This window comes from Carica papaya, chromosome 4, assembly GCF_054855325.1.
Source record: "Carica papaya isolate Zhongbai chromosome 4, ASM5485532v1, whole genome shotgun sequence".
Taxonomy (NCBI): Eukaryota; Viridiplantae; Streptophyta; class Magnoliopsida; order Brassicales; family Caricaceae; genus Carica; species Carica papaya.
This window is the reverse complement of record NC_142312.1, coordinates 7172508-7186218: the sequence shown is the minus strand read 5'-3', so window position 1 is coordinate 7186218 and position 13711 is coordinate 7172508. Positions and strand designations below refer to the sequence as shown.

Here is a 13711-nt window from a genome sequence, read left to right as displayed (position 1 = left end):
CATTTCCTCAAGTCTATCCGACCTTGATAGAAAAATGTCCTCTCATACATAACCGAGATCGTAAGCACTTTTAGAATAAAGTAATTATATCTCAATAGAATTGCTATCTCCACTTCTGAATAGTGTTCGAAGAGATAAGGAAAAGGTGTCACCAGTTGCTCATGGGTTAGTAAGAAGAGTTCTTGCAAATTGTTCTATTAAGCTTAACCATTTTTTTCGCAAATGACCAAATCATCAGGAAATGCCCGCAGAATTATAGTGATTTAGTGACCACCATATTGCAACAACATCTCTTTCTATGAAGCAAGATGCTCTCACTATCGTTGATGATAATGATGCTGCGGCCACTAGATACTACGATTTATCTCTGGATAATCATACTTTCATTGATGACCTAACTCATGAGAGCAAGTCAACAAATGAAGTTACCAAAGAAAACATTGACGATCCAACTAATGATAGCAAGTCAATAGATAAGACAATCGTGGAAGTTGTGGAAAATGCTGCAATTTTTATTCTTCAAATTGAATTATCTGATGATGTTTTTCTCAATTTAGTTGTAAGTAATAATGTTATTAAAGTTGAAAATGATGATATTCTCAAGAAAGAGGTCACACCTGAATATACTACTCTAGAAGTTCCATTGACTCCTAACAACAATGAGGAAAAGTTGGCTATTCTTCCTTTTCTGGATTTCACAATTGATTCATTATTTTTTTCTGAATCGTTAATTTTTTTAAGCATTCATTTTATCTCATGACAGTTTCAAATTTTGCAAACTTCAAGTGTTACTAAGGCAAGTTTCAACTTTGATATTCTGTTAGAGGTAATACTATAGTGTATTAGGGAGAATAAATGATGAATATTTAATGGGCGGACAAGTACATTAGAGAGAATAGGTAAATATGTGTTATGTATAAAATAATGTGTTAAGTGTGTATATGTGCATTAGGGAGAATAAGTCTACATAAGGATAAGGAGAAAGTTACTTCTAGAAATAACTTCCAGATAACTACTCTTTCTTGCATAAATACAGAGTATACTCTTTGACAGAATTTTAGGCAGGAAGAAATTCATGAAGAACTGTTGAGTACTTTATTACTCAAGAGATCATTGAGTTCTCTCTTAATGAGTCCATATTATTTCTAAAAAATCAAAGATCATTAGGTTTTCTCTAACGAACCCATATTATTAGCAAAAGCCCATAACAAGGTCCGTAGATCAGGAGCGTAACAATTTTGTATCAGTGCTATGGGTAATATTATGGTGTATTAGGGAGAATAAATAATGTTTTAAGTGGGTGGACAAGTGTATTGGGGAGAATAGGTCAGTGTATGTTGTGCAAAATAATATGTTACATGTAGACATGTGTATTAGAGAGAATAAGTTTAGATAAGGAAAGGGCAGTAGTTAACTCTAGAAGTAACTTTCAGATAACTACTCTTTATCTTGTATAAACATAAACTATCTCTTTAAAAGATTTTTAGACAAGAAGAAATTTATGAAAAAATATCGAATACTTTTTTATTCAAGAGACTGTTGGGTTATCTCTTAGCGAACTCATACTACTAGTGAAATCCCATAACAAAATTTGTAAATTGAGATCATAACATATTCTTTCTATTTCAACACTTCAAAACCGATATTGAGTTTTCACCAAATAGGACAGAAAGATACAAAAACAAAAAATTTTAAAGTAGATATATTTCAATAACAAGAGATACGATACAGAACCAATAAAAGAAAATAAAGTGTTGGGAAGTTCTAAACTAAAAGAAATAGGAATATTTAATTTTCTTTTCCTAAGTATGCTCCTAGTTCTTTTTATTGAATTTACTTTCCTATTTTCTACATTTTCTATTTTAATTATATTTTGGAGCCTATAAGTAAGGTTGTTTAGTAAATTAATCATGTTATTATTCAAATATTATAATATTACTTTGATTATTGAGATTTGAGATCTCCAAGTTTTGCTTCTTAATGAAATTCTTCTAATTTTTATCTTCAAGCTCTCTTTGTCTTACATTAACAAGTCTCCAAATGTAAGTCACAAGAAACCTACGACAACTTAACATTTGAAAGGAAGTTTAAAATTCAGTAATTTGCACAAACTTGCCCAAACAAATACTAAATCTTCAACAAGATTTACAAAGAACCAGGTTTTCATAACCTCAACCCATTTATGTTTTCTTGCATTAGGACACACACCCCTGAGCATCCTATTAAAATCTGTTCTACTTATTCCATCTACAATACAATTATAATCATGTTTATCCTGCATGATGAAAGCCTTATCCTTGGAAATGGATAAAACTACCAAAACATCCAACACTTGTTTTTGTTTTCCCTATCCTTCTGAAAAGAAACAACAATGTCCATAAATCAAAAGTTGAGATGAGCAAACCTGTGATCCATTGTCGAGGACAGTAGCTGTAGTACTAAATTGACACTCAGCTCTATCAACTTCGTTGAACTCAGAGTCCTTTAGTATGGCTAAATTCAAGAAGACCAATTTAAGAGAGAGCCAATATTTTCTGACACCTTCATTAAAGTTCCAAAAACAACCAAGGGAAGTGGTTAATCTTGCCTGCACAAAAGTATTTTGCTGCCTTATCAGTTGTTGGATGCAGCTTAAACGAACGAGTAGTACTTTCCTTGGGCTTCATAATGAAGAATTGTTCCTACAAGAACCTTGACTTTCAAACATGCAGCTTTCACTAATTTTAATATCAAGATGCTGATTAAAATATTGAACACAAAATTTGAAAAGAAAATGCAAAAAGGAAAGTACCTCTAGAAGGGCAACACCTCTTGAGCAATCAAACTACAGAGAAAAAACTTGAGTGAAATTAGACGAAAATTGTCTGGTGGTTCAGTTGAAGAAATAGATAACATAGTCATATATAAAGTTTTAGCATGTTTCTAGTCGCTTCAATTTTCCATTTTGGTTATATTTTCATCTAGCTAATCTGAAGGTCCAACCCAGCAAACAGAAAATCCCAATAATAGCTAATTAATAATTATCATCTTCCTTGAATAGGGTGCTAACCACCACTAAATACACATTAGTAGATTGTCTTTCCATAATAACAAGTAGAGGCCATCAGAAATATGGTAAGACATGAGGAGCTTTCTAGAAAATTGTGCTGTGAACTTTTCGTTCCAAGTAAAAGCAGCATAACTAGATATGCTAGAGCATTGCCATTTTCATCACAAATTAGATCCCCCATAAAAGAAACTATGGAGGTCCTATGACTGTAGGCATAATAGTAACACCAAGCAGTTCTCAATTTGTGAAACAAAACATTTAAAATTCGGTAGGCTATCTTAGTCAATGTAATCAACCTAGGCATTCAAAAAATTAAATTATTTGTGGTCCAAGCAAAATGTGATGCAAAGTGGAAAAGAAAGACCATGTTCTAACAGGATATAGGATATTTCAGCAACATTATACCATATGAAGAAAACAATTTTAAAATAATTAAAAGAAGAAAGAGTTGAAGATACCGTTAAGCTGTATGATGCCTCCACTTCACCTATATTCTGAGTTGTAACCTTTGCAACTCCAAATTGAGTAAGAGCTTCAAATGTTGGGATAGTGACACTTAATATTTTCCCAGGGCTCCTACAAAAACATGAAAACCTATAACATATAGGGGCAGCAAGTGAAGCAAAAGTTGTGGGATTAACATCCACTGAAAAGATTAGATGATTCAACATAAACTATAGAACTCAAATGAGTGATGGAATTACTAAAATAAGCAAGATAATTTCATATCAGTTCCCATGCACAAATTTTATTCTAAACCTTTCTAGAAGATGTTATTGAAAAGCTACTTGATATCACCGTATTCCTCTTACTTCAGCAGGATTCTAATCAATATCATTTCAATAAAGGCAACAAGGGTTAAATGTTTTTATCTTTTCATAGAATTTCTATAACAGAATTCTGAGGATAGCAGCTTTTTCTAAAATTAGTTTTATTTGCAAGAAGGAAGAGACATGTACATTATTAATAGAGGATACGAGATGCTTTGAAAACAAACAGAAACAAAAAGAAGAAAAAGAACAAAGTAAAAACCCCAAGGAATCAATACGAAATGGTGTCCTAGTCTCTTTGCAAAATAGCAAAGAGATACCACAAAAGCCATATGATTGCAAAGAAAACAAAATGGGTAGAACACAATCTTCAGAGAGCCTCACATTTCTCCCCAAACACAGCACCCACAAACAACAAAGGAAGTTCCTTTCCTGAGCAGTCTTCCTTCTTCCCCTTCCCTTGAAGGAAAGAAGAAATATAGCATCCAGTCGAGGGGGAGAAACCCACTTCAAATCAAGAGTAGAAAACAACCTTATCAAAAGTCTGCAACCTACATTCCGATGAAAATAAAATAAAAAGAAAAATAAAAAATAATTACAGGAATTTAGCCTCCAAAACACATAAAAGGTATTTGGAAAAAGAGCACGAGTGTGCCAATATGCTCGAAGCAAATCATTTGTGTTAAGCTTACCAAGAACAGTTGTAAAGACAAAAACCGTAACTTTAAAGAGAGCCTTTAACTTTCAAAAAGCACTGATAAAGGCCACATTTTTATTGGTAAAACTACTAGCGAGATAAGTAGACAAGGATTTACATGGATGTAAACCTGAAGAATCCCAAGATGGCGCTCGCTTATCAAGAATGGAAAAATTAAATAAAAAGCTCAATAAGTGCAAGAAGGTCATGTCAATTATTTCTCGAACATTTGAGATTCCTGTGAAAGAACGTATTCCAAGAAATATGACCTTTGTTTTGGACCATGAAAGTTGACGTTGTGATGAGAACCAAGGCGACATGCATCAATCAAGAGACCATACAAGTCATGGAGATCACAACCAAGGCTATCCAAGGGAGGAACTGTGCGGCCAAGGGTATGCAAGGGAGGAACCGTGCGGCCAAAGCTATCCAAGAGAGGAATCAGGCGCCAAGGCTGTTCAAGTGAAGAGAAGGGCGGGCTGGGCCTTAAACAATGACCATATGAAGGCCAACAAGGCAAACAAGGCTTGAACATGATTCAAGATGGATTTACGCCACTTGGGAAGAGTATAATGATGCCTAGTTGAGTCTATCACAAGGGCTAGAGCCAAAAGACTCAAACAAGTTTTCTAATTATTTGTCCATGAGTCAATCAATGAAGAAGTAAAACTTGAACCAAAGGAAGAAGCCCACAACAGAACGGAAGCATGCCCATTCAGCCAAGGTAGGTCTCAGCCATGCATCCTCCTTTAATGTAAGGACACATGGCCAAGAGATATGCATGGAGAAGAGTCCCATCCACGAGGGAAATTCTCTCCCAAGAGAGATTTTCTTCCCCTCTTCCTCTCTTCATCTAGATCGGTAAGAATTCGTACTTCAAGTAGGATTTGAAGCTAAAATTCCTCAAGGAATCCGAATTCATCCTTTAAGAGTCCTAATTGTTTTTTCTTCTCCATAAAATTATATTAAAAAGGTGTTGAAATCATAGTTGACAAGTGAAGGCCCAAAAAGATCATGTTTCCCACTCATGGACGATTCCCATAAGGAATTCCTTTTTCTCGCAAACATGGCTGTAATTTTATCCATTTTTAACACAACTTTTATACCGAAAATTATTAACTAAAAGAGGCCAAATCCGATCAAGGTAAGGCAAAATACAATCAGCCACATTCCTTGATGATTAAAGACACCATTCAAGAGAGAAGAGTTTTAATTCATCTTAATTTATGACTCTTTAATTTTTTTTTTTATTAGATTCCTAAATAGGATTTTTAAGACGAGTACTACTAGAACTTGATTTTCTATTCCTATTGTAATTCTAAGATGTATGGCTATAAAAAGACCTCACACCTTTGGTTGTAATCATCTAAATTTTCATTAATAAAATATCTAACTTTCAAGCTTATTGCCTAACTTTTTGAGTGCTCTTTGAGAGATTTCTTCAACCATCTTGTTGAGCTGAGAATTGCTTCTACTTATCGAAATAACTCTCATGAAATTTTATCAATTTTTATTCTTTTCCTAATTATGTTAGTTCTCAATCACAGATTGATAGTGGGTTAAATGAAGATTTATTATCAGGTTAAGTTTTTGTGTTAAACTATATGTGTAGGTGTTTGATCACATTTGTTGATCTTAGATTCTGCATCACATTGGGGCATTGTCACTAAGGGAATGATTACATAGGCATTGGACATATCTTGCCAAGAGATCTTGCCAATCCAGCTGTCTTCCAAATGTCACACACCTTCCATGTGTAAGGAGAACGAAGAGATCATAGAGTCAATAGATGGCTTTCTACTCCATATAGGCATTTCAAATTGACAAGAATTAAGTCCTAACATCAAGCAGCAAAGTAGTTAAAGAACAGTTAAAATGCAAATAGCTATTCCTATAATACTTGAGTCAAATATCCATGGCCTACGCACAAGATACCATATTAGACTACAAAATTCTATATTAGACTTACAGCAGATGTTAATTGTTAGAAATTGAATTTTTACCTTTGATAAACAAATTCTATATCATCAGCCCTTAGTTCTATTAAGAGGTTTGTATTTAGTACTTCAGTCACTCCTATGGAGAATGAGTGAGACCCTGCATTCTGCGCCCAATTAAAAATGACTAAGTTAACCAGCAAATGGACAATATAATCAATTTGAAGTAAATAATTTCCAAACATAACTGGATGCTCGTTTGTCCTTTCAAATCTTCCTTCCAGACCATATAATGGCAACTGATTTCTATTAATTCGGTTCTGGTCAGCCTGTAAATATAAGACAACTTTCTCTGATGTCAAAATAGGATGTGGCAAAACATAATAGTTATGAAGTCTAGTAATGAAACAATTTCATTCTACTAAAAATTCTTCACACTGTAAAATAGATCATTTTCACATGTTGGTGAGACAATGAAGTGTCCCTATGCAAACTTGTACAAATTACTCATTTTGTACTGTACAGAAACGAAGTATAGAGTAATATACATAATATATATTTTATATAGAAATAGACTAAGAGAACCAAATTCTATGATTGAAAAAAGAAGCATCCCCCTAGAATTTTGAGATCAATTACACATTACATAAATCAATAAGATAGACACAGAATCATAACGAAAATGACAAGTAATATATTTCAAGTTTGATATACTGACTTCTCGAAAATTCCACAGCTGATTATGTAAGCAACTCCAAAATGGTGAAGAACAGAAGGTTGGCTGACTGTTGAAAGCTTCATAACTGACCCCAATTTTGTTACATTCTAGACCATCAAGGGTAAATCGCACTCTCTCAAGAAGCATCCACATTGAAAAGTTCCTGCCTAAATTTTGTGGTTGACCTGGGCCACCCTTTTAAAAGGAAAAAGAAAACCTTATCAACAGATAAATATGGCTCAAGATTTTACAGAACAAATTAAAAAAAGTACAGGTAAATCATACATCAGTTCCAAAAACAGACTCAAATTCTGACAAGAGTATATTATGGGAAAGAAAATTTCATGCATTTTATTAATCCACAATCCATCTCAAATAGGCCTTGTTCCAGATATCGTGTCAGAGAACTATCTAGCCATGCGTCGAGCTCTTGTAGCTTGCACAATACAAGCTCAGTCATAGACCCGGAGCAACATTGGTCCTTAAAACATCATTTTTTTTTCTTGATATTGCAGCATCTACTTCTCAGTTTGTTGCAAAGGTTATTTAGTACTGCCTATTAGGATAATGTAATAATTATAAAATAATCCTACCAAAGAAAAGACAAGCTCACCACTGTATGGGATATGTTGCAAAATAGGATACCTGATGCCTAACAGCTAAAGCATGTGAGTGTACCTTAGATAGAGATCAAGCAAACCAAGAATATTAAACACTGTTCCTTGGCTGGCTGAAATATATCCATCTTACCTCAAAGATTACAGCAAAGATGGAAAACTCAAATGCCAAAAAAAAAAAAATGAGGCACAATTCAAAATAAGAATGCTGAACTGCAGCAACATCGAAGCATACCTGCCTTGGAATAACAAGGTAGAAGTCTTCAAATGATGGAATATTGGTGTAACCAACAAAATCTCCAATAAGATTAACCCTCAGAAAATTATCTTTAGATGCAACTGTTCTATTTTCAGGGCCCAGAATCACTTCCTGCTAACAAAAGCAAAGTCCAGAAAGAGATTTCTTACTTCAATTTCAGGATGTTTGTCCATTCAGTAATATACAAAAAGAAAAGCATGGAAAGACTAGATAAATGATGATTCCACCTAAACAGGACACTTTGAATGCTCAGATAATAATAGTAAGGTCTTTGAAAAACAAAAGATCCAAATTACTGCAATGTCAAATACTTGAGCTTAGAATAGATTTGAGGACACTTGGAAAGTTCAGATAATAGTAGTAACAGGTCTTTGAAAAATAACAGATCTAAATTAATGCAGTGACAAATACTTGAGCTCACAATAGATTTGAGGACACTTGGAAAGTTCAGATAATAATAGCAAAAGGTCTTTGAAAAATAACAGATCTAAATTACGGCAATGACAAATACTTGAGCTTAGAATAGATTTTAGGACACCACCATAAGTATCAAATATAAATTCCGATAAACAATCACTACAAGATATTTCAAAGGAACTTCTGATGAGAAATCTGTATTTAATCTTCCCAGCGAAAAAAAAAAGTGCTTAAACCTGGAATTAGAACAATAACAACCAAAAAAGGCCAATGCATCAGATATATCCACCAATTAGAATATTAAAAAATCTTTTAAAACAGTTATAACGGAGAAGTTTCATGCACAGGCACCGTCAATGAAGGGTAATATGGTGCATACAGAATCTTGTTACATTGTATTGGCTGGAATTGATTGAACCATATCATGAGTAAGGTTATTATTTTACACGATAAGAAAATCTAGCATATAAGCAAGTTATGACACATCTTGCTGCAGTACTCAAGCATAGTCATTATTAATCTGAACGTAAAATGAAAGTGTGAACTATGTGATAAGAAGTAAAAAGGAATAAGATATTAAGAAACGACATACTGAAACTTTAGATCCAGTCTTGACCTCAATCTGGACACTAAATCCAAGTGTTCGCTGTCCAATCCCAAAAACATGAAACCTAGGTGGAAAAGAGTAACTGTTCAGTTAACTGTCTGTCTTACGAAATTTAACAGGTTAAACAAAAAGGTGACAATTGATAAGCAAGTAAACAAAAAGTAATCAGACTGTGTATGACTTGAAACCCCACAAACATCATAAAGCAATATCATCACAAGAAGCCCCTAGTTTTTTATTCAATCATAAAATTCAATTAGTATATATTTCTAACAAATCCAATACCTTAAAGCAATTGCTGATTTTGGGAGCTATGGAGCAAACATATATGCCACATTTTAAATGTCCTAACTCTTAATGACAAATATCTTCCCTATTTTTGTGGCTGATGGTTCCACAAATCTTACATAATTTATGCAAAAAGTTGAAGAGAAAGGAGGAAAAAAAGCGTATGTATAATCTTCCAGACTTTGAAGAGACAATTATATGTTGAAAATAGAAACTGTCAGTACTTAAATATACAAATGAGCAAGATAATCGTGTAATTGTGTAGGTTATTGTGGACTCTTGACTTAAACATGATGAAGAATAATATGATCTTCATAGACATTTTATTAACTCAAACCAATCAATAACCATAGATAAAGATAACCCAAAAGCCATACCAATCACCTGGAAATCGGAGACAATGTGCAGTATTTGCTTTTCCTTTCACCAACTTGTCAACTAACCAAAATCAAGATGAGCATTAGTCACTTGAAAGCTATATGTTGTATCTTGTAAAGAAAATTAGAAAATTCTGTTTACAAAAATACATACAGACATTTCCACAAGATGAAGGTATTCGGCGCCGAGGCCCACAAGGACAACATATTGGCTAGGGGAAAATGGACAGCAAGAGAAGAAGAGAGTAAGGAAAAAAAATTATTTTGACCAGAAAAAATCCATTCCACAATCACAAGATTAAGAACCACAATGACATGTTTGCTAAACCAGTTAATGTAATAAGAAAACATCTGTATATTTTATTCACAAACATTAAGGTAGCACCTTTATATTATAGGTGTTTAACCATTCCATTATATCTAGGAGACTTATATAATTTAAGAAAAAAAACAAACAACAAGAATAGGTTCTTAACTAAGAAATAATAGACAGAAATTGTTACAGTCCTGGTTTATTAGTGGGCTTAGAGAGACCACACTCTATTTATCAAGTATCTAGAGACATGGTGATTTTTAACTTTCCTAATATATATTAATAACGTTAGTGTAATAGGAGACGATGAGAAAGAAAAATGGATGCTAAAACAATGTTGGCAAGCAAATTCGAAATTAATGAGTTAGATAAGATGAAGTAATTCGTTGGAATTGAAGCCAATCGCTCAAAATTTAAGATTTTCATTTCTTAACAAAAATGCATTCATGATTTGTTGAGATATAATGGTAAGCTAGCATATAAACCAACTAGTACTCCTATTAATCTCAATTATAAATTTAAAGTGGTAGAAAAAGGTTAAACCAGCAGATAAGGAGATGTACTAGAAATTAGTTGGGAGATTGATATATCTATCACATATGAGACCAAATATCATCCATAGTAAGTGTTATAAGTCAGTTCATGCATCTGAAAGAAATGCACTTATAGGCAAACCTACAGGGTACAACATTATCTAAAAAGATCATCTAAAAAAGGGATTTTGTTCAAGAAGAGTGATAGATTGCTTCTATAAGTCTATATGGATGCAGATTATATACAAAGTCAGTTGTGGATAAAAAATCTATCACAAATTATTATATTTTCTTTAGAGGAAATCTAATTACCTAAAAGAGTAAAAAGCAAACAATATAGTTCTTAGATCAAATGTATAATCTAAATTCCAAATAAATCCCAAGAGATATGTAAACTACTACGGATAAAAAAATTTTAAAATATCTAAAAATTAAATGAAAAAGTCTCATGTGTCTATATTATGAGAACAAGTCAGTTATAAGCATTACACATAATCCAGTACAATATGACTGGACCAAGCATATCAAGGTCGATAGACACTGTCACAGAAAAACTTGATAGTGACCTAATATGTGCTTCATATATATCTATTAGTTCATAGGTAGCAGATGTGTTGATTAAAGATCTGAATAATTTAACATTCCAAACCCTCATTAGCAAGCTGGAGATAGACAAATATTTATTCCCTAGTTTGAAGAGGAGCATTAAGGGGAGTGTATTATAGGAAAATTATGTTGAAGGTTATAAGAGCAAAATACAAACTATGTAATTAATTTGTAATTAATTATCTATTGCATATTTCTTTTTCTATTTTAAAAAACATATATATATATATATAGAACTGTGATATTCAATAAAAAAATACATAAAACCATTTTTAACAAGTTTCAGCTGATTACTCCTTTTGCCATAATACTAGTTACTAGGAGCTTGCAAGTTACCGATGAGTTATAGTAGGATAGCATAGTTATAATAATGTGATCTTATAAAATAGGACTTGGAGTTTTAAGCTAATTTATATCCAAGAAAACATTAAATTTGCTAAGATGGAACAAAAGATGCAAGTAAGAGAATTGTTAGTTGAGTTTTAAAGGGAATTGAGGCACATACCCATGCTAGAACCCTCTTATTGTTAGTTGTCATCTAGGCACACCAATTCTAGGGCGCTCTTGTTGTTGGTGGCCATCATTCTTGTTACTACCTTAGTTTAATGGAAAGGCATAAGCATGATACAAAGGATTTATCAATGATGCAATGTGCTCCCCAAATCTATCAGATTAACAGGGTCTCTCCAAACACCTTAGCAAGTACCTTCATAGTCTATATAGCGGGCACTCCAATCATGCATGGAGGAAGATCTCCAACTTATTGTCTAGTTATTAGGTGATTGCAAATGCCGACTCAATGTCACAATTATTCTCAAGTTTTTGCTAGAATAACTTTTTGCAAGGATGCCTCGCTGTTGCAATTAAAACATAAAACCCTTTCCTACTACATTTCTCTCTATCTTTGTGCTGTTCAAAAGCTTCACAAACGGGGTTCTATTAGGTGAATCAGCATTTGAGCCCTGAATCAAAAGGAGTTCCAAGGATCATTGCCATCTTCTGTTCATATAGTCGTTCAAGGGTCATGATCATGGTTAAATCTGACATTAGAGCTCTACTTCCAAGGTAATATATTTCAATAAGCTATTGACAAAAATCTTGACCTCTTATTCATAAGTCACATACCCTTCCATGGTCGAAAGTTGCTCGAATTTTCACTTGCGTTCCATAAGAGAATCGATCCATCATAACTTTGATAACCCTACTTATTTATGCGGATGGGAGTTCCAAACTGCAGGGTACAATTTTGCTTGAAGGCTTCTTATATCACCCCAGAGCAATTTCTCTTCCAGTTTGAAAAACCAGAGTTGTACATCATCTTGTAGATAGAAGGAAGCCAGGCTAACATTTTCCTATCTTTTGGTGTCTTTTAATGTCCAAAAAAGCAGTCACACTGGCTAAGCCAACCAAGGGGGTTTGCATTGTCATCAAACTCAGGAAAAATCAAGTTTTCTGTATCAAGGATCATATCCCTTTATTTCGGTGGTCTCAGGTTCAATGGTGGAGACTTCTTGAGATTTTCTTCTATCCTAGTACCTAAGAGTTCTTGAGATAGAAAATCAAGCTTGTTGGTCAGCTCTCCCTTTTTCACTACCCTGAGCACACAATCCTTCTTCCTCTTGGCACGAACACAGTCTTGACCTTCTTGATAGTTGGTCATCCTCATTAATACTTAAAATTGCTACTAGAATGCTTCAAAGAAAATCCATATTCTAGGTTTGATACTAATTTGTTATTTTCCGTTGACATGGATCTAATTACGGGTCAATTGAGGTTGAAATCTTGCCACAAGTTGTGGCTTGTTTCATAAATTTGCAACCCTTGCTAACTATCTTGGAACCTCAACATTCTGCAAGCTTCTAGAGATAATAGTAATTCTGATCATTTTAATTCATGCAATCTGCATACAAATGTTTTTTTATATAAGATAGCAGCAGTCCTAGCTTCTCATTTACAAATATTTTTTATTCTGAAGGAGCATTAAACATAAATTGCCTAATTACTCCAAATTCCTTAATAATTATAAACAGAAATTCCTATATAAAAATAGTAAAACTAGAGGGAGAGGATTTTTTTTCTATGCATTTTTCATAGAGAAGATTATAGGCCAATCTATTATTTAAGATTTTAAAATATAACAAAATAGAAAAGCCACCTGCGTTTGCTCAATAATGTGACCATCCTCATCTCGCAACCTATAAGCAAATACAAAAAGCCATAAACATGCATCCAATAGAAATAAATTTCTATTTAAATTAATAATAATTAGCAAAAATATAGACACTAAACACCAACAAATGACGACGACAGGTGCATGGTTTGTATTTAAGTTTGAGTTAAGAAAACAGAATATTATATGTGTTTATGTTTTTGTTTAATTTGAAACTTCTGAGCAGGATAAACTAAGTCCCAAATGTGTAACAAACTTTGATAGTTACAAAATAAAAGATCTGTATGTTCAAGTATTTGCATGTTAAAAGAATATTAACCTACTTAATGTGCAACGGATTGTAGGCACCATAA

The 13711-nt window shown here is 33.3% G+C and overlaps 1 protein-coding gene across 2 annotated transcripts in view; it reads right to left on the bottom strand.

The window, feature by feature from the left end:
- The window catches only part of HAP2 (hapless 2), a 34102-nt gene that overhangs the window by 4518 nt on the left and 15873 nt on the right, over window positions 1-13711 (bottom strand). The window contains exons 4-15 of one of the 2 annotated variants that reach the window (XM_088217664.1): window positions 13344-13383; window positions 9891-9948; window positions 9737-9797; window positions 9057-9135; window positions 8024-8161; window positions 7172-7366; window positions 6702-6782; window positions 6520-6620; window positions 3508-3625; window positions 2792-2824; window positions 2588-2681; window positions 2405-2493 (exon numbers count right to left, since the gene is read on the bottom strand). In XM_088217664.1, the coding sequence (XP_088073790.1) occupies window positions 2405-2493; window positions 2588-2681; window positions 2792-2824; window positions 3508-3625; window positions 6520-6620; window positions 6702-6782; window positions 7172-7366; window positions 8024-8161; window positions 9057-9135; window positions 9737-9797; window positions 9891-9948; window positions 13344-13383 (1087 nt within the window). The remainder of the gene's footprint in view (window positions 1-2404; window positions 2494-2587; window positions 2682-2791; window positions 2825-3507; window positions 3626-6519; window positions 6621-6701; window positions 6783-7171; window positions 7367-8023; window positions 8162-9056; window positions 9136-9736; window positions 9798-9890; window positions 9949-13343; window positions 13384-13711) is intronic. The other variant, XM_088217665.1, reaches the window with a different exon arrangement.